Consider the following 21,145-nt stretch of genomic DNA (forward strand, 5'->3'; position numbering starts at 1 on the left):
AGTTACGTTTAGTTTTGTTCACACATGTGCATGCTTATATAATCATATATGTAATTGTAAATATATATTTTCTCTGTAACTATGACATGTAGTTTTGTGAGAATAAAGTTCATTCATTCATGTATTTTAAACATCATTATACTTTTAAAATTCCGAAACGCAATTTCGTCGACCTCATTGAATCCGCATTAAATTAATTAATCAGACATATTAGAACAATCCAATTGTACTAGTTTGTTATCTATCTATATCTATATTTATGTTTTTATCGGGTTATACGACCGTCGGAAGTCTTCGGAGATCATCATCTCGATGGTTTGTTCGCGTCTAAATTAAAGTACACACGAAATGCTGATACATCACGAACATATTATCAAAGCTATGCATTGTAAAGGGTTCGTTCTATACCTTTAATAATTTTGATAAACGTTTTTGCTATAAATCAACTACAAGAATCTGAATTATATCGCTGAACATGGATTTGGTTGCTAATCACAGTGCCCATTTAAATTTTGTTCCATACAGGAAATATTGTCAATTTTAAATTTTAAAATCATTTGCTAACTTACATTACTGAGAGTGAATGGTTGAGGAATATTATCAATATGTTTGAAACTCACTCAAAACGAGACATATAATTTGTACTTCCTGGTCCACGTTTTATATACGCCTTTTCATTGATTTGTTACGGACCGTGTTTTATAGTTGCCATTTGTCAAGATCATGTGACATCAATATTTTGAACAAGATGGCGGCAGAGTGTGATATTCGTCTGTACAACATTGTTATGCTAGGAATAGCATTTATGTTACTTTTCACAGCTTTTCAAACTAGTTCAATGGCTGAAGTAAGAATATTATATTTTGGAGAATTCATAAACATTGTAAAATAACAAACAAACACACGAAATAGAACAAAAACAAACCGTGAATACACATCTCAGTCATCTGAGAAAGATATATATAATATATGCTTACTTTTGTCAGTTTTTAGAGTTCATCACAATGTATCATCAACTTTTGAAAGCAAAGGTGTAGGACTTTTTTTGTAGATGTATATCTATACGTCAAGCATATACTGTGAATGATCTGGGGATGGTTTCTGAACTGGTTTGAACTTCCTTTTTTTTTTATAATCAATGCTTTAAATGGGGACATATGGTTGAAAACCCCTCTAAAAATGGTTGGATATTCCCTGATTTATTTTCAAAAACATTGTTTTGCACCTGGGAAATATACACCACAAAATTAAACAGATTGGCCTGAATGTGCAACTGGAAATTTTTTTATAAAGACTGTGCATGGCTGGATCTGAGACTACTATAACACATTATAGTAGTATCAGGCTGGATCAAACAAAAGCGGTCTAACTAATTAACGACAATAAGCAACAAGAAGAAGAATTTTAGCGACAAGAAGCGACAAGAAACTATTTAGCGACAAGAATTTTTTTTTTATTAAAATTACTTATTCCAAATAAATATTAAAAGAATATGCAAAAGAAAACAATTTTAGCCTCAAGGAAGTTAATATTGATAGAAAAAAAAATTAAAACATAGTTCAAGGATTTGTATAGTGACATCCTTGCCTAGATCTAATTGCTACATTTATTTACATGATATTTTATTATTCATTATGTATTTATAACAGCAAGTATTACGTTTACCCTGTCGTATTATGATACTACTTTTACTTGTGTATTAGAACAATATATTTATTTTATAATTTGTTTTTAAAACTCTCTTTGTACAATATATAAGAAACTTCGTAATGCATTATTTGTGCATCATTGTCCAGAAAACATGGAAAATACAGAAACAAATTGTGAAATACAATGAACTGAAATCAAACAAGAGGAAAACATAATTAAAATGTGAATATTTTTCATCATTTTATTTTGTGTATTGCCTCATTTTACGATATTTATCATGTTTATGCATATTGATTGAAGATTAAAGGAAATTAATGACAATATTGAGTTTTCAACAGGTGTTCACTATTTACAATGATATTCTGGCATGAGTAATTGTATAGTCTGACGCATGTACAAAGTTGAAGGTGTCAATTGAATGTTATTGTAGCAATATTATTAAAAAAAGGGACACACGCCTCATTAATCTGGTTTGATGTTCCACATTGTGTTTACTGTTGTATAAGTAAAAAAAATATGAATGTCTAATGAACATAACTATGCCTTTAAAATAATTTACCTATGCAAGTAAATAAAATACACTTGTATAAGTATCTTAAAAATTTACTTATATAAGTAAATTAATATTACTTCTTAAAGTAAATAAAAATAACTTGTAGAAGTAGTACCTCTGACTGCAAGTAGGAGAGATCAATTATAGGGGAGGTACTGTATTTCAGGTTAATATACATTTTAAACATGTAAAAAGCATGAAAAGGTGAAACAAACATGACTATGTCTGTAAAAAATTTTGTTTCATAGTTTTCATTATACATGTAGTTCATATTTTTGTCTTTAGGTCTTTATTATTACGTATACACAGTAGATAGTTTCATTGGAAATTCATGAAATTGCACCACTTCTATCAATTAATTTGATATTATTTTTGAATTTTTTTTGTAGCAAAGTGTTATATCCAGTGCAAAAGCTGATTCAAAAGGGACATTTAATGGAGATGGTTACACTAGGTATGATCAATTATATATGGCAAGGAAGACATGTACATGCAAGTTTTATGTCATTCACAAATCCATGTTAATTTTTTCTAACAACTAATGAAAATTTTGAAATGTTTTGCTGAAGGACGTCTCCGGGTGCGAGAATTTCTCGCTGCATTGAAGACCTGTTGGTGACCTTCTGCTGTCATGGCTGTTGTCTATTCTATGGTCGGGTTGTTGTCTCTTTGACAGATTCCCCATTTCCATTCTCAATTTTGATTGAAATATTTTTTCTGTCTATGAAGAAATGACATTAAAAATGTGGTGCACACTGAATAATCTGCATAGCGGGTTATTTAAGGTGTGCACCGCATTTTTTATGTTATTTCGAATACTTTAGACAGAAAAATGTTAAAGTCATTCCTAATAATTTAAATCTAAATTCCAATTTAAATTGGATTTAATCATGAAAATACGTTGATGACTTCACGGTCACATGACAAAATTATGTCAATCAGAAGACGTGTTACATAAAAAATTAAATTATAACCAAATAGTAAAAAAAACAGTCCTAGATTATTAAATAATCAAGTAATCCTGAAATATTTGGTCTGGTAATTAGATAATCATCATTTATCGGTCGTCCAACTGTCTATATCAATCTGCTCAGCTCTTAATAAAACTCCATATCACGGCTTTGTGACGTCAAATACGTTGACCTGGCCTTAATAACTTTGACCCAGACATATCAGTGACGTCATAATGTTTGAACCGACGTTGATAAGTTTGACCCGAACTTATCAAGCCAACTTCTGGTTGCTGGTGAAACTAAGACAATACTTCCAAAAGACGCAAATTCAGCCCGATAAATCGATTATCAGGTTATCGGCATGTATTAATATTGTAAAATATCAGCTGCTCGACATAATATGAAGGCTTTTTGATCTCTTCGCTGCGCTTACTCGACAAAAAGCTTCATATTATGACTTGCAGCTGATATTTTACGATATCAACATGCAGACAACCTGATAATCGGTACAAAAATGGCCAAGAAATCACATAATCGTAAACCCCATGAAGAGGCTTAAAAATAAACCTGAAAACAAACTTGATTACATCTTCTGACATCAGACTCAGACTTCTCTTGAACTGAATTTTAATGTGCGTATTGTTATGCGTTTACTTTTCTACATTGGTTAAAGGTATAGGGGGAGGGTTGAGATCTCACAAACATGTTTAACCCCGCCGCATTTTTGCGCCTGTCCCAAGTCAGGAGCCTCTGGCCTTTGTTAGTCTTGTATTGTTTTAATTTTAGTTTCTTGTGTACAATTTGGAAATTAGTATGGCGTTCATTATCACTGGACTGGTATATATTTGTTTAGGGGCCAGCTGAAGGACGCCTCCGGGTGCGGGAATTTCTCGTTACATTGAAGACCTGTTGGTGACCCTCTGCTGTTGTTTTTTATTTGGTAGGGTTGTTGTCTCTTTGACACATTCCCCATTTCCATTCTCAATTTTATTGAGGTTTTTGTGTTTTTCAGTTGTCATATCATTCACTCAATCACACACTTTCTGTGCTGTATACACTCATTATTCAATCTTACATTGTATCCAAATGTATGTGTCTGTATAAAACAAATTCCCAGAACAAAACTGCAAACTGGATCTGTAAGTCATCATATATATACTGATGTACCAGAAATTAGCTGCATGGACTCTTTTCACAAAAAATCTTACTACTAAAACTGATTATTCTGAGTCTATTTTCTTGTAAGATTTTTGGTGAAATGAGTCACAGAGCTGCAACCTTTACAAAAAAGTCAAGATTTTTAAGTGTAATTTTCAAATTATTTTCTTCATTGTATTCTGCTCATGAAACAATAGGCTACAGATATATATATGAATGATGTATCAATAAAACATTGTAAGACTAATTAGCATCATGTTTAATTAAAAAGAGTAAGAAAATAATAAGAGCTTATGTTTGTAGTGTTATATATAAATACACACAAAATATATATGTGTGAACTGAATTAAAATACAAGTTTCGTATACATGTAGTCATGGTAGTTGTTTATTTAGATGTGTCATTTGGTCTCTTGTGGAGATTTAGTTTTATATATAAAGAGATGAAAATGTTTCTAATTTATTTCAGTTTATGTATCATTTATGTTGTATTCTCCCTCGGTAATTGGATAGCGCCACCTGTTGTCGATGCTATAGGACCAAAAATAACAATGTTAATAGGAGCTGTTATGTATTGGTAAGTATTTTTTTAATATTGTATTTATCAATATGTAGTATGTTTCGCAAATGATAGGTCTGTATTTCTGGGTAGAAAAAGTAAAGTTACAAAAAAAAAACCCAAATTCCTGGAACAATTTAAAATGGCAAAATCAAAAGCTAAAACACATCAAATGAATGGATAACAATTGTCATACTCCTGACTTGGTACAGGCATTTCCTTATGTAGATTATAATTATGATGTGTTAAACTTTGTTTTGTAGATAACTAAACTTTTCACTTGTCAGTCAGGGGTACTTCTTGTACAATTAATCTTTATTTACTTAAAGAAGTAAATAAAATATACTTATATAAGTTAATTATACTGAATAATATCCCCTTAATTTTCTCAAAAATTTACTTATACATGTATTAGTAATTTTTTTTTACAATGCCTAAAAAATTCTTAAGTTGTGAGATGTAAAATTATGCCCTTAACAATTTTTCTCAGGTTAGCTCATAATTTTTTTATAAGAGTTCAATGTTTCATCTCATTAATTCAACAAAGAAACATGAAACATGAAAACTTAATTAAAATTTAATTTAACAAAGAAACTGATTGTGCAAAAAGATCTTAAGTATTTACTCAAGGCCTACAAAAATTGCTCTTTGGGGGCTTGTAAATGAGCAGATAACAGACACATGAGATTTTCATTATGCATGAAATTACACTTAAATGGTTAGTAAAGACATTTGCAAAGGACAGGCAATTCAAAATTCTGTTAACAAAATTTATTTATGATTTTATCATGCAAATTTCCAAGGAACCTGTAAAACAAAGTATATGTTTAATTATGATTATTTTCCAGTCTTTTCATATTGCAATTTTTGAAACCAATGACATGGGCCCTGTACCTAGGATCTGTTCTTGTTGGATTTGGTGCAGCAAGTAAGTGGTCATATATACATTGTATTAGACACTGTATCACCAAATTGTTATCGCATCTAATTCTGTAGAAAGTACTTAGTTAAGGTGGCACCAAACATGTTGACTAAAATTAATTTGGCTCGTTTAATTTTCATAAAATTTTGACAAAATAATTACTTTGACCCTTTGACAAAAATATAAAAATTTCAAAAAACTTGAACCAAACACTTTCTCGTAAAAATTTCTTTGGATATATCGTGTATGTAGCAGTTTGACCAACACTGATTTTGATCATTCAGAAGCTTAATATTTCCTAAACAATACAACATGATTAAATCATTTAGCTGATTTTAGAGAGTTATCTCCCTCTATTGTTAGGTACAATCTTAAATTGAACTGAAAATAGATTTTGTTTGGATTTGTCCTGCATTTTAAACATGGTAAACAAGCATCAACTTTTCACCAAAATCTTATGATTTCAAGCTATATTTCAAATGTGTATGACTAACATGTATTTTTACTCTTTATTTCTTTTTGTTGTTTTTTTATAAAAGAACCACAGGTTTCATAAACTTCTCATAAATAGTAACTTTATTAGGGTCTATAGCTTTAAACTTAAATACAGTGCTTTTAATATCTTTCTACCATTTCTGCCCTATTTCTTTTTCAATGACAATACCAATATTCGACCCATCATAACAGATAAATACATGTATGTCTGTGATTTATTGCTAATTCCTACATGCCAACTCAAAGGAAGGACAGTAATAAGTTGTTACCTACATGAGTGTTTTTTTTATATCTGCCAGACAACTACTTTCTTTATTTTTAATACTTTATATTACAAGTGGGTGTATAATAAGCACAATCACTTACCTATGTAATCTTGTATAAAATGGTTAAACCTATTGTATTTTACAGTTCTTTGGACAGCTCAGGGTAATTTCCTGACCATTAATTCTGACTCAGACACTGTAGCTAGAAACAGTGGAATATTTTGGGCACTTTTACAATGCAGGTATGTGTCATTAACTTTTTAATCTCTATTCTTTTTATTTGAGCCCCTATTATTTTCTATTCAGTACTTATGTACCGATTTTTAAATTTTTTAAATTTGCCAATGAGACAACTGTCCACAAGAGACCAAAATGACACTGACATTAACAACTATAGGTCACAGTACGGCCTTCAAAAATGAGCAAAGCCCATCATCATGATCTTCATCACATTTGACCATTATTCACTTTCTGTAAACCCAATTTACACTATTGAATTTTAAAGGGGCATGAGCTGTCAAATTCATGTTAATCGATTTATTTCAAATTCTCATACTTGGGTATGGGCATGATAATATGTAGCTTCGTTTTGTGTGTATTTTTGTCTAGATGCCATCTAATTAACTATCAAGTTGACCTCAAAAGTCATCAGATGACCGTATAAGCGATGTAAACATAAATATAGATATAAACAGATTAAGCAAACTTGTGCTATTGGATTTTTCTAGGTCTGTAATAATATAATAATAAATAAAAATATTATGTATATCATCGTTTTTACTTGTATAAGAATGATTTTTTGTGGATCAAATCAGTCAATCAAATGATTTACCTCTGTTTCACCGTCAATGTTGACATTCATTTCCTTTAAATAACTTAACACATACAATTCACATGACATCCATCCTTAGCTAAGGGTTAAATTGAAGTTCACATGCCATATTCAATGAGGATTGAATTATTCACTTGCAAGAAAATCATATTTTAGATTTTTTATACATATTGTAGCTAGTGCCTGTTTAAGAAATGTCTTCTCAATGAAGAAGTATAGGACCCACCCACTAAAATCAGGTGTGTCATCACTAATTAGTAATAAGGTACATTTATTTTTGTATGCTTTTATACTATTTCTTCAATTATTTTTCAGTTTATTATTTGGAAACATATACAGTTATTTTGTGTTGAAAGGAAGTGCTAACATAACCTCAGGGGAGAGAACTAAGTTATATACAGCTTTAAGTGGAGCTGCAGTGGCTGGAACCTTGTGTTTCCTGATTTTACGGAACAAAAGGACTTCAGATGTGAATGATCTAGTCAATCTTCCTAAATCTACAGAATCGTCAGATCCTAGTTTAAATACAGAATCCAGTTTAAATATAGAGTATGTTAAACTGTTGATTTATTTATTTTCTTGGGTACTAATTTTCGTGGATTGAAGAAAACTTGCTTAATTGTTGATATTTGATTTCGTGGTTTTGCAAATCTCTACATAGAAAGCCTATAGAAAATTTGTAATTCGTTGAACATTTGAATTCGTGGTTCACATGTATCCACGAAACACATGAAAATTGCTATCCAACGAATAATAATTAATCCACAGTATAAAAATATGTAATATAAAGATAAGCTTATATTTTAACATTGCCAATCCACCAGAGACTAATTAACTTAGATTTAAACAGAGATATGACATTATATGGTCTTCAACAATGACCAAAACCCATACTTTGTATATATTAAGCTGTAAAAAACCATGAAATAACAAAATTTACAATCATTCAAAAGAAAAAACCAATGGCCCTATTGATTTATCAGAGCTATCTCAGACTAGTACAAAGGGAGATAATTTGTTTATTCTTTCTGACAATTTTACAACAGATTAAAAGTTTGGAATACACTGTAACTCAAATTTTTTCTAATGTGTAAAACTTTAAATTTGACAGTGCAAAACTAAATGAAATAAGTATCAGAACAAATTTGATTGTCAACATAAAGTAGTCAAACTTTAACGAGTGTTGATATTTTTTTTTTTAAATTCAGTTAGAATTAACTTTTCTTTTTAGTAAGCCTAAAAAAAAAGATAGCCCACTGCAGTCAATAGGTAAGTTTTTGTAACAATAGGTAAAAAAAAATTCTAAATGTAGTTAAATATGGTGTACATTACTATAGTATTAATGAATGGGTGTTTTTATAATGGCCCTGTTATATGTCCAAGGTCTGTAATAATGGTCGAGGAAGTCTGTAATGGCCCGAGGCAACGCCGAGGGCCATTACAGACATCCGAGGCCATTATTACTGACCTAGAACATATAACAGAGCCATTATAAAAACACCCATTTCTTAATACATTTATTAACCAACTGAATAAAAGTGTATGTGTTAATATACCAAATATCCAAGGTATTAAGTTCACAGAAGTTATGTGTTGAAAAACAGGATGAACAGTGATCCCTATATATGGTTCTTTAATGTTGGTTGCTGGTTACTAAATTAAAAAAAATACAAAAAAGTATTATACTCTTTACACATTTATTTTATTAACTTTATTAAAAACCCTAACTGTGATTTATACAGACAAACCGTGCATTAATACCGGGCCATTACAGAAAAACAAGGCCATTACAGAAAAAACAGGGCATTACAGAAATTAAGGCAAAGATCAAGTATACACTTACATGATAACATGAATAAGATGATTCCTTATAATTTTGTTTGTTTTAAAGTTTTGAAACTTTTATAACTCACTATGTGGTATGGGCTTTGCTCATTGTTGAAGGCCGTACGGTGACCTATAGTTGTTTTCTTTCGCCTGACGTTGGCCCAACTTGTAAATTCGGACAAATAAGACTGTGGATACAAGAAAAATGTATAAAATCTCAGAAACCTCAAAACATTTGTGTGAACTTAGCTGTGAATACACCTCGAAATAAAAAAGAGTTGAACAATGGACATGATATAAATTTTCACAACATAACTGAAAGGATATTTATGTTTGTCAGATGGCTTGTTGTATTGCGTAGTCCCTGAATGCCTATATTAAAAAAATATAGCCTTTATTGATTTCATTTTTAGTTGAAATATTGATTGAACAATACTTTTATTGATTTTTGCCTTTTCCTTTGCAGTCAGATCATTTCGCTTATTAAAGACCAGGGAAATGTTATTGCTGAGTGTAGCAATAGCTTACACAGGTTAGTATAAAAATGTGGTGTAGATATTGTTAATTTTGAACTGGACAGACATTACAATTTCCCCTTTTTAATGAGAAAATTGTATGCCTATCTAACATTTAACATAAAAGTGGGAGAAATGTGAACGCTAGACAAAAAACATGCGTCCTCTTTTGTTCATAGTTATTACTTTGTTGCCTTGTTCGGGTTATTCTATTAAAATGTATGTGGAAGGGTAGGAATTGACTTACAAAATATCCCTACAACCAAGAATATAATTTTTTAGATAATTTTGCATCGTGATAATAAACGCATACTGAAAAAATACCCTCGAACCACCATTCAATAATTAAACTTCCCTTCAAACCCTCCCAAATACATTTTAATGGAATATTTTGGGTGATTTTGTCAATAATACACTGTGTATCCATCCTGTTCAAAGTAGGATCTTTGTATGCATTTGTGTAATGATTTCAAGACAATACTGGAATTAAGTTTTCAAAACAGACACAAACTGAAAAAGGGATCTTAAATAATAATTATTGCAAACATATACTGTCTGTTTGAAGTATTGACTTTTAAATTTTTAAACTTTAAACCAGTATAGTTATGTAAATGTGACGTAATGCACTTTATAGAAAGAGTGAAGGGAAAGTTAACATTGTTTATCTTATTTTAGGAATAGAACTGACATTTTTTAGTGGTGTATATGGAACATGTATATCAAATAATGCTCATTTTGGAAATGAAGCAAAAGGCCTGCTTGGAATTTCTGGCATGTTTATTGGTGCTGGTGAAATTTTAGGTTAGTACACATTGTTATTTATTATACCTCAGTTATCATTTACTACATAAAATAAGTACACAATATTTTGACTATTTTTTCAAACTGCAAGCGTTGAACTATTGGACTGGTCAAAAGTTTCCAACTATTGGACCTGGAAGAAACTATTTGATCGCAAGCGTCATTATATTTCACGGAATTTCCAATGCAGCTACAGGATTGGATGATTTTGTTGAAAAATACCGCTGGAGAACCGACAATGCTTTTTACCTATTGTATCTAAGGTGGACGTCAGTGCAAGATGTAGCCTTAGCATTTCAGAATATTTACAAAGTAAACGTTATGGTTAGGTTTCTGCTTTATATATTGGGAAAGTTGATTTATCACCGCCATGTATTGTCTGTTGTCTTTTTTCGATATAATAAAACACTTACTGAACGAAATCCAAACATTGGCATCATGGTACAAACTTGACCTATAAAAAAATCTACATATAGAACATTTTTACCAATATGGCAGGGGAGATAATCTCACAAATTCAATTTGAAATATGATTTTTTTCAGGTGGAGGTATATTTGGTTTATTTGGAAAGAGGACAAACAGGCATGGTAGAGATCCAATAGTGGTATTAGGATATGTTCTACACATGGCTGCCTTTTTTCTGATATTTATAAACCTTCCAAGTGAATCGCCATTAAAGTTATCAGACGAAGCTACATATTTAGTATCAAAGTAAGTTTATGAATTAAAGGCCTTAAAATGACAAATGTAGAACAATTAAACCTAAAAAAAAACAACTAACAGACTGATTTTAATGTAAAAAACAAGAAATGAAAAACAAATATGATATAAAGTAATAAAAGACAGCCACTGAAATACAGGCTCCTAATTTAGGATAGGCACAAACAAAATGTGGTGGGGTTAAACATTCTCAATTCTTCATTGAGAACAGTTTATAATCATGTTTGAAATAACTTCAGACAGTTTAAAGCTATTAAAGTGAATAAATAATTTCTGACTAGGAAAATAGCTTTAAATTGCTTTAAATTCATTTGAACTTATCAGTACATGTACATAGCAATTTCACATCATTTTTTCATCATTTTTTCTTTTTTCAAGTGATTTCATTTGCTCAATCAGTCTTCATCTCATTTACATAACTTAATATGTAAAAATTAATCAATATACCATTTTTTATTTCAGTAAATATATTGCCATTTTGTGTTCATTTTTACTGGGTTTTGGAGACAGTAGTTTTAATACTCAGGTAAGAATTTTAACATAAGCTATGAATATATAATCTAAAAGTATAAAATAAAAACATTTATGAGTAGGACTTTTTTCGGTGAATCAGTTGATCAACAATAATTTTTAGAATTGATTAATTTTATGTCGTGGTTACTAGTGGATCAAGAATTTAGATAGATTGAGTGTTACTTATTTAATGCTTAGTAGCAACAAATTCGAATTCATACATCACAGCCAACTTACTCATGAAGGCATCTGTAAACCATTCTAAAGGTTGCCTTTAAATTTTCCAAATGGTTTGATATCTTCCTTGAAAGCGGCAAACGTCTATCAAAGAAATCATGATAGATAATACAAGATCTGGAATATTGTACGAACTGGGACATGTATACTTTATTTGTAGGAACTACTCAAATATTTGTTATAAAGAAATTGAATGCTCTGAAATTGGATTGCTAAAACCATCCCTTTTATTGTTTTTAAAACAAGGTAAATTATATTTCATAGTCAAATCACATTGAAAGGAAAAGATCCAATATGTCTCTAAATATTCACTTTTCTATGTAAGTTGTGAATATAATTTATTAAAAATTATCAAAAATCATTACTGTAACAAAGTACATTGTATTCCAAAAAATAATAAAGCATTCAGAAATGGCATTAGCTAATCACTGGTTAAGTTTCTGATTTGGGACAGAAGATATTTATTTTTAGCACAAAACCTGTGAATCAAATTTACTGTATAAAATAATAGTAGAGTACTGTCTTTAGGATATTTAAAGAACAATGCAAAAAAACAATTGAAAGCTTTGGATAATTTTACCTATACAGTCAAAAAAAGTAAAAGCCATTTTGGTGTAAGAGACAGCAACCTAACAACCTAAAAAAACTACCAGTAAATCCAGTATAAGTGGAATCTTTATAAAATTAAATGCATTTTGGGGATGGATGTCCTCATCTTTTCTTATTTACTGTTCCACAGATATTTTCATTAAGAATACCATCACAATTTAATTTTATTATTTTGTATTTGAAACACCCTCAACATGCTCAGCATGACACATCCTTTGTGTCAACATGACACATCCTTTATGTCAACATGACACATCCTTTGTGTCAACATGACACATCATTTGTGTCAGCATGACACATCCTTTGTGTCAACATGACATATCCTTTCAAGGCTTTGTGTCAACATGACACATCCTTTGTGGTGAACGTTTTTGTCAAATGCAGTTCTTTGATAGTTTATGTTAAATAATAGATTTGTGAGCTTGACATAGTAAGTTTTATTTAGAGTAGGCTTATATATACATTATAACAGACAGAACATGAGCTCTGGTGAGCTCTTTAACCCACTATTACATAATAACCATCATGGAGCATCATGCAAATACTATTTCATAAAAATGAAAAAGCATGCAAATATAATGAAAGCATATTGAATAGGCTATTGAACAGTCAACCCTGTTTTAAGAGACCACTTAAGGGAGAGCAAAAAAGTGGTCTGTTTAGAGAGGTGGTCTTTTAATACAGGTTCAATTTATATGAAATGTACTACAGAGGGATCTAAAATTAGTGGTCTTTTAACACAGGTTTTTGGTTGATACAGGTGATCTCTGAAGCAGGTTTGACTGTATATGGTTATAGATGGAATCTTTCCCTCTTTATGTCACTTAAGGAATAGCAGTACTGTAGTTGAAGAGTTGCCACCGTCAATTGTAGATTTGACGGTCGCAAATGCAGTTATACTGGCGACGCGTAGCGGAGACATTAAAACGGAGATTTGCGACCGTCAAATCAAAATTGACGGTGGCAACTCTTCAACTACAGTACTGTTATTCTGATTCTAATGCATTTCAAAAAGAAATAATACGATAAAACTTGGAAAAATGTCTAAATTTGACAAATAAAAAAAAATCCGCGAAACTTCATGAATGATTTTGGCGCAAAGACGTCATGGGTAAACGTGACATCATACAAATAAAAACTTACAAACTGGAGGTTATTACGTTACCTGTACGCTTCAAATTCGGATAAAATAACTTTCAAACGGCGAATTCGAGGTAGGAGTTGTTTTATTTTAGATTATATGGTAGTAATCGAACATTTGTTGATTCAATCATTTCAAAATGGTTGTCCCTCCTTAGTTACGCCTGGTCAACTGTGGATTTGACGGCAACTTTTAGCCAATGAAAAAAATTGTTACATACAAATTGCATTAGAATGATTATTTGATTGCTATGTCTCATGAAAATATACCCCACATGTCCTTTCATTGATAACAAAGATAAGTTTCCTCTATTTTTGGCTTTTTATTTTAAAATTTGTTTTCAGATTTCCTTAAGATGATTTGATATCATTTTCTGCTCAGAATCTGAGCACTTCTCTATTTTAGATTTTTTCTTTACTAATGGATAAGTATGCAGAAGACAGTTCACCACCTTTTGCATTATTTTATTTTATTCAAGTAAGTTATCAGTTTTCACACATGAAGGCTGAGTCACGCAATATGCATTGTAAAGGACCATTTCCAAATATTTTTTAGCCCTTTCCTGATGAAAGATAAACAATAGTAGATATGGGTACATTTCAGTATCAATAGATCAACACACTTTTAATATCAAACAAATACTAGATATAACCATTTGATTTAATTTGTATTTTGAGATGGTCCCCAAGTTTAATCCCACAGCTCTGTAATGACAAAACCAATCCATTGCATTTAAAAATTTTCACATTTCCTTTTTAGCTTTATTCCATACTTGGCTTCATGTTTCCAGAAGACAGCTCTCCTGCTTTTGCCATATTTAAATTTGTACAAGTAAGTTTTTCAACTTGCAATATTAGAGGGTCGTAATGGGGGTACCTTCACGACGAATAACGGTAAAAATTCTTGCCAAAAGATGTTAACAGTAATTGTCGAGCCTGCAACTTTTGTTGCAGAAAGCCCGACATAGGGATAGTGATCAGGCGACTACAGCGGCGGCGTTAGCTCACTTCTTAAAAGCTTTATATTTTAGAAGGTGGAAGACATGGATGCTTCATACTTTGTATATAGATGCTTCATGTTAAGAAGTTTCCGTCAGTCACATGTCCAATGTCCTTGACCTCATTTTCATGGTTCAGTGACCACTTGAAAAAAAAGTTCAAATTTTTTGTAATGTTGAATTCTCTCTTATTATAAGTAATAGGATAACTATATTTGATATGTGCGTACCTTGCAAGGTCCTCGTGTCTGTCAGACAGTTTTCACTTGACCTCGACCTCATTTCATGGATCAGTGAACAAGGTTAAGTTTTGGTGGTCAAGTCCATATCTCAGATACTATAAGCAATAGGGCTAGTATATTCGGTGTATGGAAGGACTGTAAGGTGTACATGTCCAACTGGCAGGTGTCATCTGACCTTGACCTCATTTTCATGGTTCAGTGGTTATAGTTAAGTTTTTGTGTTTTGGTCTATTTTTCTTAAACTATAAGTAATGTGTCAACTATATATGTTGTATAGAAGCATTGTTAGCTGTACCTGTCTGCCTGGCATGGTTCATCTGACCTGGACCTCTTTTTCAAGGTTCGTTGGTCTTTGTTTAGTTATCTTGGTTAATGTTAAGTTTATGTGACAGTTGTAATAAAGCTTAGCTTTATACTTAGGACTATCAACATAATATCAATGATTAGTATAGAAGGCGAGACATTTCAGTGTGTGCACTCTTGTTTTTAGAGTATGACAATAAAATGTTCACTTTCTTTTTAGACAATAAAAACATCAACTGTTAAATCACGTTATTTTTATGCCCCACCTACGATAGTAGAGGGGCATTATGTTTTCTGGTCTGTGCGTCCGTTCGTCCGTCTGTCCGTTCGTCCGTCCGTCCGTTCGTCTGTCCAACTGTCCGTTCGTCCGTCTGTCCCGCTCAAGGTTAAAGTTTTTGGTCAAGGTAGTTTTTTATGAAGTTGAAGTCCAATCGACTTCAAACTTAGTACACATGTTCCCTATGATATGATCTTTCTAATTTTAATGCCAAATTAGAGTTTTTACCCCAATTTCATGGTCCACTGAACATGGAAAATGATAGTGCGAGTGGGGCATTCGTGTACTGAGGACACATTCTTGTTTTTCCAAAAATGATGGTAATGAGACCTCTGAAGAATCCCGAAAAGGATATTTTGACAAATCACAGTAAAATTTTAACCAGTTTGACTGAAGCCTGACGTTAAAGGGCATTACTACCCTCATTTTAATAATGCAAATTTAGAAATTATTTTGATTTAAGACAACTCATTTACACATAAATGCACACATTGGTGACCTTCTGCTGTTGTCTGTTCTATGGTCGGGTTGTTGTCTCTGACACATTCCCCATTTCCATTCTCAATTTTATTTTAGATTAATTATTGCAGTTTCTTGATAAAATACATACTTACATACAGATATATATATATCTGATATCAGAATGTGAGTTCTCATTACAAATGTATTGCAATACTCACCCTTTTTTTTATCCTCAATAATAAAGATATTTCAATAATTTCTAAATCTGCAATACATTCTTAAATTTGAAGGCTATTCTAACTTGAGATCATCTTTGCTAAAGTCTGCTTACAAAATATAGAAATTTTGTAATTATTATACCCCCGCTTTAAAAAAGGGGGGGTATACTGTTTTACCTCTGTCTGTCAGTCGTACCGTCCATCAGTCCGTCCATCAGTCCGTCCGTCAGTCAGTCCATCAGTCCGTCCGTCAGTCAGTCCGTCCCATGAAACTTTCGTCACATTTTTCTCAGGAACTACACATCCACCCTTTCTGTAATTTGGTATCAACATTTATATATGTCAGCCACACCGTTTGATGCGTTTTCAGATTCATCACTTGACAACTTCCTGTTTACCGAACACTTGTCTGATTTTACACATGATAGCCAAGTTGAAAATTTTCGTCACATTTTTCTCAGGAACTACAATACAAGGATTTCTGAAATTTGGTTTCAGGATTTATGTAAGTCAGCTATACTGTGTGATGCGTTTTCAGATTCATCACTCGACAACTTCCTGTTTACCGAACACTTGTATGATTTTACACATGATAGCCAAGTTGAAAATTTTCGTCACATTTTTCTCAGGAACTACAATACAAGGATTTCTGAAATTTGGTTTCAGGATTTATATAAGTCAGCTATACCGTGTGATGCGTTTTCAGATTCATCACTCGACTACTTCCTGTTTACCGAACACTTGTATGATTTTACACATGATAACCAAGTTAAAAAGTTTCGTCACATTTTTCTCAGGAACTACAATACAAGGATTTCTGAAATTTGGTTTCAGGATTTTTATAAGTCAGCTATACCGTGTGATGCGTTTTCAGATTCATCACTCGACAACTTCCTGTTTACCGAACACTTGCATATTTTTACACTATAAATATTATCCACTTGCAGCGGGGGTATCATCAGTGAGCAGTAGCTCGCAGTTTCACTTGTTGGTTGACATTTAAAATTTGTGGTTCACCTGTTCCCAAGAAAACAACTAATGATGTTACCCTCAGTAAATAAAGCAATTAATTTATTCTTTCAGTCAATAGCAGCAGCTGCTGGATTTTTCTACAGTGACTACCTCATACTACAGTGGCAGTTGTTAATACTAGTTGTCTTAGGAACTGTAGGGACTTATTGTTTCTGTCTTGTTGAGTGGGGTAGCAACAAGGCAGTCAGAGAAGGGTACCAGACTATTTGAGGTAAGGTTTAGGAGATCAACAGGGACACAGTGTCTCTCTCTTATCCAGTGGAGTAACAACAGATGACTTTTGATTTTATAAACTTTCCCATAAATTTCCTATGTCACAATGCATATGTTATTGCGTCACAGTAAGAACCGATTGTTCAATGATGTAGTTTAAGTCGATTGTACTCAGGTCAAACGATGTTACTCATTAGTAAACACCAGATTAGTGTTTAGTCTTAGAAAAGAAGATCAAAGAATACAAAAGGAGTATTCAAACTCATAAGTTGAAAATAAACTGACAACACAATGACTAAAAAGAAAATGACAATCATACAACAGTACAAAAAAACTACATGGAAAACTGAAAACTGAGCAACATGAACCCTCCAAAAACTGGGGAGGATCTTAGGTGCTCTAGAAGGGTAAGCAGATCCTGCTCCTAAGGCATCCCTCATGTTGTTCATGTAAGTACAAACCTGGGGAGGATCTTAGGTGCTCTAGAAGGGTAAGCAGATCCTGCTCCTAAGGCATCCTTCATGTTGCTCATGTAAGTACAAACCTGGGGAGGATCTTAGGTGCTCTAGAAGGGTAAGCAGATCCTGCTCCTAAGGCATCCTTCATGTTGCTCATGTAAGTACAAACCAGGGGAGGATCTTAGGTGCTCTAGAAGGGTAAGCAGATCCTGCTCCTAAGGCATCCTTCATGTTGCTCATGTAAGTACAAACCTGGGGAGGATCTTAGGTGCTCTAGAAGGGTAAGCAGATCCTGCTCCTAAGGCATCCTTCATGTTGCTCATGTAAGTACAAACCTGGGGAGGATCTTAGGTGCTCTAGAAGGGTAAGCAGATCCTGCTCCTAAGGCATCCTTCATGTTGCTCATGTAAGTACAAACCTGGGGAGGATCTTAGGTGCTCTAGAAGGGTAAGCAGATCCTGCTCCTAAGGCATCCTTCATGTTGCTCATGTAAGTACAAACCAGGGGAGGATCTTAGGTGCTCTAGAAGGGTAAGCAGATCCTGCTCCCAAGGCATCCTTCATGTTGCTCATGTAAGTACAAACCAGGGGAGGATCTTAGGTGCTCTAGAAGGGTAAGCAGATCCTGCTCCTAAGGCATCCTTCATGTTGCTCATGTAAGTACAAACCAGGGGAGGATCTTAGGTGCTCTAGAAGGGTAAGCAGATCCTGCTCCCAAGGCATCCTTCATGTTGCTCATGTAAGTACAAACCAGGGGAGGATCTTAGGTGCTCTAGAAGGGTAAGCAGATCCTGCTCCTAAGGCATCCTTCATGTTGCTCATGTAAGTACAAACCAGGGGAGGATCTTAGGTGCTCTAGAAGGGTAAGCAGATCCTGCTGTTAAGGCATCCTTCATGTTGCTCATGTAAGTACAAACCTTGTGATTTGATTAAGCATTTGTCAAAAATCACAAATTTCCACATCTCTTTTTTGTGTGTGTTGAGTGAAAGTAGAGTGAACACTTATGTGAGTATGGTCTCTTATAAAATGCCTTTTCTACCATTAACTTCATCTGTTTTGGTAATATGTTCCTTTTTGAAAACAGCTGACATAAATACCTTTAGTTAGTACGAGAAAACTACAAATGAACTCTTTAATAATTTTTTTATCTAACCATAAAAGTGAAAACAACAAAAATTAATGAATACATTTACACAGCAACGGTACTTGGGTTAACAAATTATCTATGTAAATTGAGAATTTCGCTTACTTTTCCCTGTTCTTGACTCCCTCTTGTACTTGAGATATCATATTGCCTTACCTGGTTGGTCCTATATGTATGTTTGTCTCTTTGATACATTCCCCATTTCCATTCTCAATTTTATTAGTAAATATTTCTAGTCTTTTTTTTCAGAATGTAAGTTGTGTAACCATGGCAACCATACTTACCTTTTGCCTTAATTGACTGTGATATTTATGTTGTTAGGCTGTGGATGTATATTTGAGGAGATGTGTATTAAATGTGTTTGTGCAATAAAAACATTGGTGCAATAAGTACAATAGAAATATATATATATATATATATATATATAGTGGACCTTGATATACTGTAAATTCAGAAATTATTACAAGGTTTTTATTATTGCTAAAAATGCGACTGAGACGTAAACGCAATAATTTAAACTTGCATTTTGAAATATTTTATATGAATTAAACAGGATTTTTCTCAAAATCGTAAAAATTTAAATTGCATTAATAGTTCTTAAATGACAAAATCGCAATTAGGAGATAACTGTATTGTATTTTAAGCTCCGACGGCATCAATTGGGGATTTGATGGTCGCAAATTCAGTTTACTGGCGACGCGTTAGCGGAGACAGTAAACGGGTATTTGCGACCATCAAATCCACAATTGATGCCGTCGGAGCTTAAAATACAATATTGTTATCTCCATTCTAATGAAACTGTCAGAAAACAACATTAAAACATGTATTTAAAATCTGTCATATGCCGTCTGCGCTTGCGCGTACCTCCGATAGCATCAATTGTCAATTGATGCCATGTAAATAAGTGACGTTATCCAATCAAAATGAACGTTGCAAATGTTGTTGCATTAGAATAATGAGTGCACGCAATAATTTCTGAATTTACAGTATTGCTTCAATTATTTTTTGACTTATACACTTGTACAAAGGTTGTAAATATTGTGAATTTTCCATAATGAAAATGGAATTTTAGCCAAAATTGATGTTACAGTATTATGGTTAAACAAATAAAAAAATGTTATATGTTATGTTTTTTTTGTTGTCAGTTTGAAAATATTTTTGTAGTTCAGAATTAATTTTTCTTACTTTGTAACTTGGTTGTAATACCATGGATATCTTTATTTTCATTGGTCATGGTTCTCCATAAGGACTTTTGAAGGCAAGTCCAGGGTCTCATGTCATTTATTCCAATAGTGAGAAGAAGACTTTTTATTATTATTGTATTTATTATTTCAGTTTCTATGAGTAAATTGAGCAAGGAAATGACATTAAAGGAGTATGTTCGGTAAGGTCCTAAAATGGCCCCCTTTTTTAGCGTCAATTTCAAATTTGGATTTATTGACCAATATCACAATAAATTATAGCTAATACAGTGACTAGATAGGAAATAAGCCATTTGTTGAAAACTTTACGTTTCTGTGTTTCATTATGAAGTCACAAGTTGTACTCACTCATGTTGATTTTTCACGAAAAATCAATGAAAATGGATAAATTTCCATAGATTATTGGGGAAAGGAAACATAGAGCGCATACGTCGATAACAAAGATCTTTTAATATAATGTTTGTGAAGACATTTCACATGTCTTATTTGAATATTAAGTTTGTCGACGCCTGCGCTCTATGTTTCCTGATCCTTAATTTGATTAAAATCCAGCTGATTTTGTCAAATTTCACAAAAATCCCATATTTTGATCTTTTTGGGATGTAAAAATCAACGTGTCAGAATTAAACTTTGACAAAAACAGATTTAACTTTCTCACATGTCTTTAAGGCAACTTGAAACATTTATTGTCTTGTAACTATGAACTTTATAATTGGAGCCAAATATGGCCCTTACCAAACTTACTCCTTTAGATTCCTTTGGAACTTCTGCTAATCAATCTTGATGTATCTACCCTCTCCTAACCCTGCACAACATATGTACAGGCTATTAAAGTCTGTTGAAAAG

General features: G+C 32.5%; 1 protein-coding gene across 1 annotated transcript; it reads left to right on the forward strand.

Annotated features, from left to right (window-relative positions):
* Positions 1-674: 674 nt before the first annotated feature.
* Positions 675-20,175, forward strand: LOC139488975 (UNC93-like protein MFSD11). Its single transcript, XM_071274971.1, has 15 exons — positions 675-847; positions 2,593-2,657; positions 4,783-4,890; positions 5,721-5,800; positions 6,701-6,797; positions 7,703-7,936; positions 8,619-8,656; positions 9,681-9,746; positions 10,405-10,530; positions 11,074-11,242; positions 11,714-11,777; positions 14,511-14,582; positions 17,334-17,493; positions 19,347-19,709; positions 20,049-20,175. The coding sequence occupies exons 1-13, from the start codon at positions 749-751 to the stop codon at positions 17,490-17,492; spliced, it is 1,377 nt and encodes a 458-aa protein (XP_071131072.1). The 5' UTR covers positions 675-748; the 3' UTR covers position 17,493; positions 19,347-19,709; positions 20,049-20,175.
* Positions 20,176-21,145: the final 970 nt, after the last annotated feature.

This window comes from Mytilus edulis, chromosome 9 (genome assembly GCF_963676685.1).
Source record: "Mytilus edulis chromosome 9, xbMytEdul2.2, whole genome shotgun sequence".
Classification (NCBI taxonomy): Eukaryota; Metazoa; Mollusca; class Bivalvia; order Mytilida; family Mytilidae; genus Mytilus; species Mytilus edulis.

Excerpts from the sequence above, each read along its gene's own strand:
- LOC139488975 (XM_071274971.1), top strand. The coding sequence starts at position 749 with ATGGCGGCAGAGTGTGATATTCGTCTGTACAACATTGTTATGCTAGGA. Across the intron at positions 9,747-10,404 it reads TGTAGCAATAGCTTACACAG|GAATAGAACTGACATTTTTT; the intron begins GTTAGTATAAAA and ends ATCTTATTTTAG. Across the intron at positions 11,778-14,510 it reads ACAGTAGTTTTAATACTCAG|CTTTATTCCATACTTGGCTT; the intron begins GTAAGAATTTTA and ends TTTCCTTTTTAG.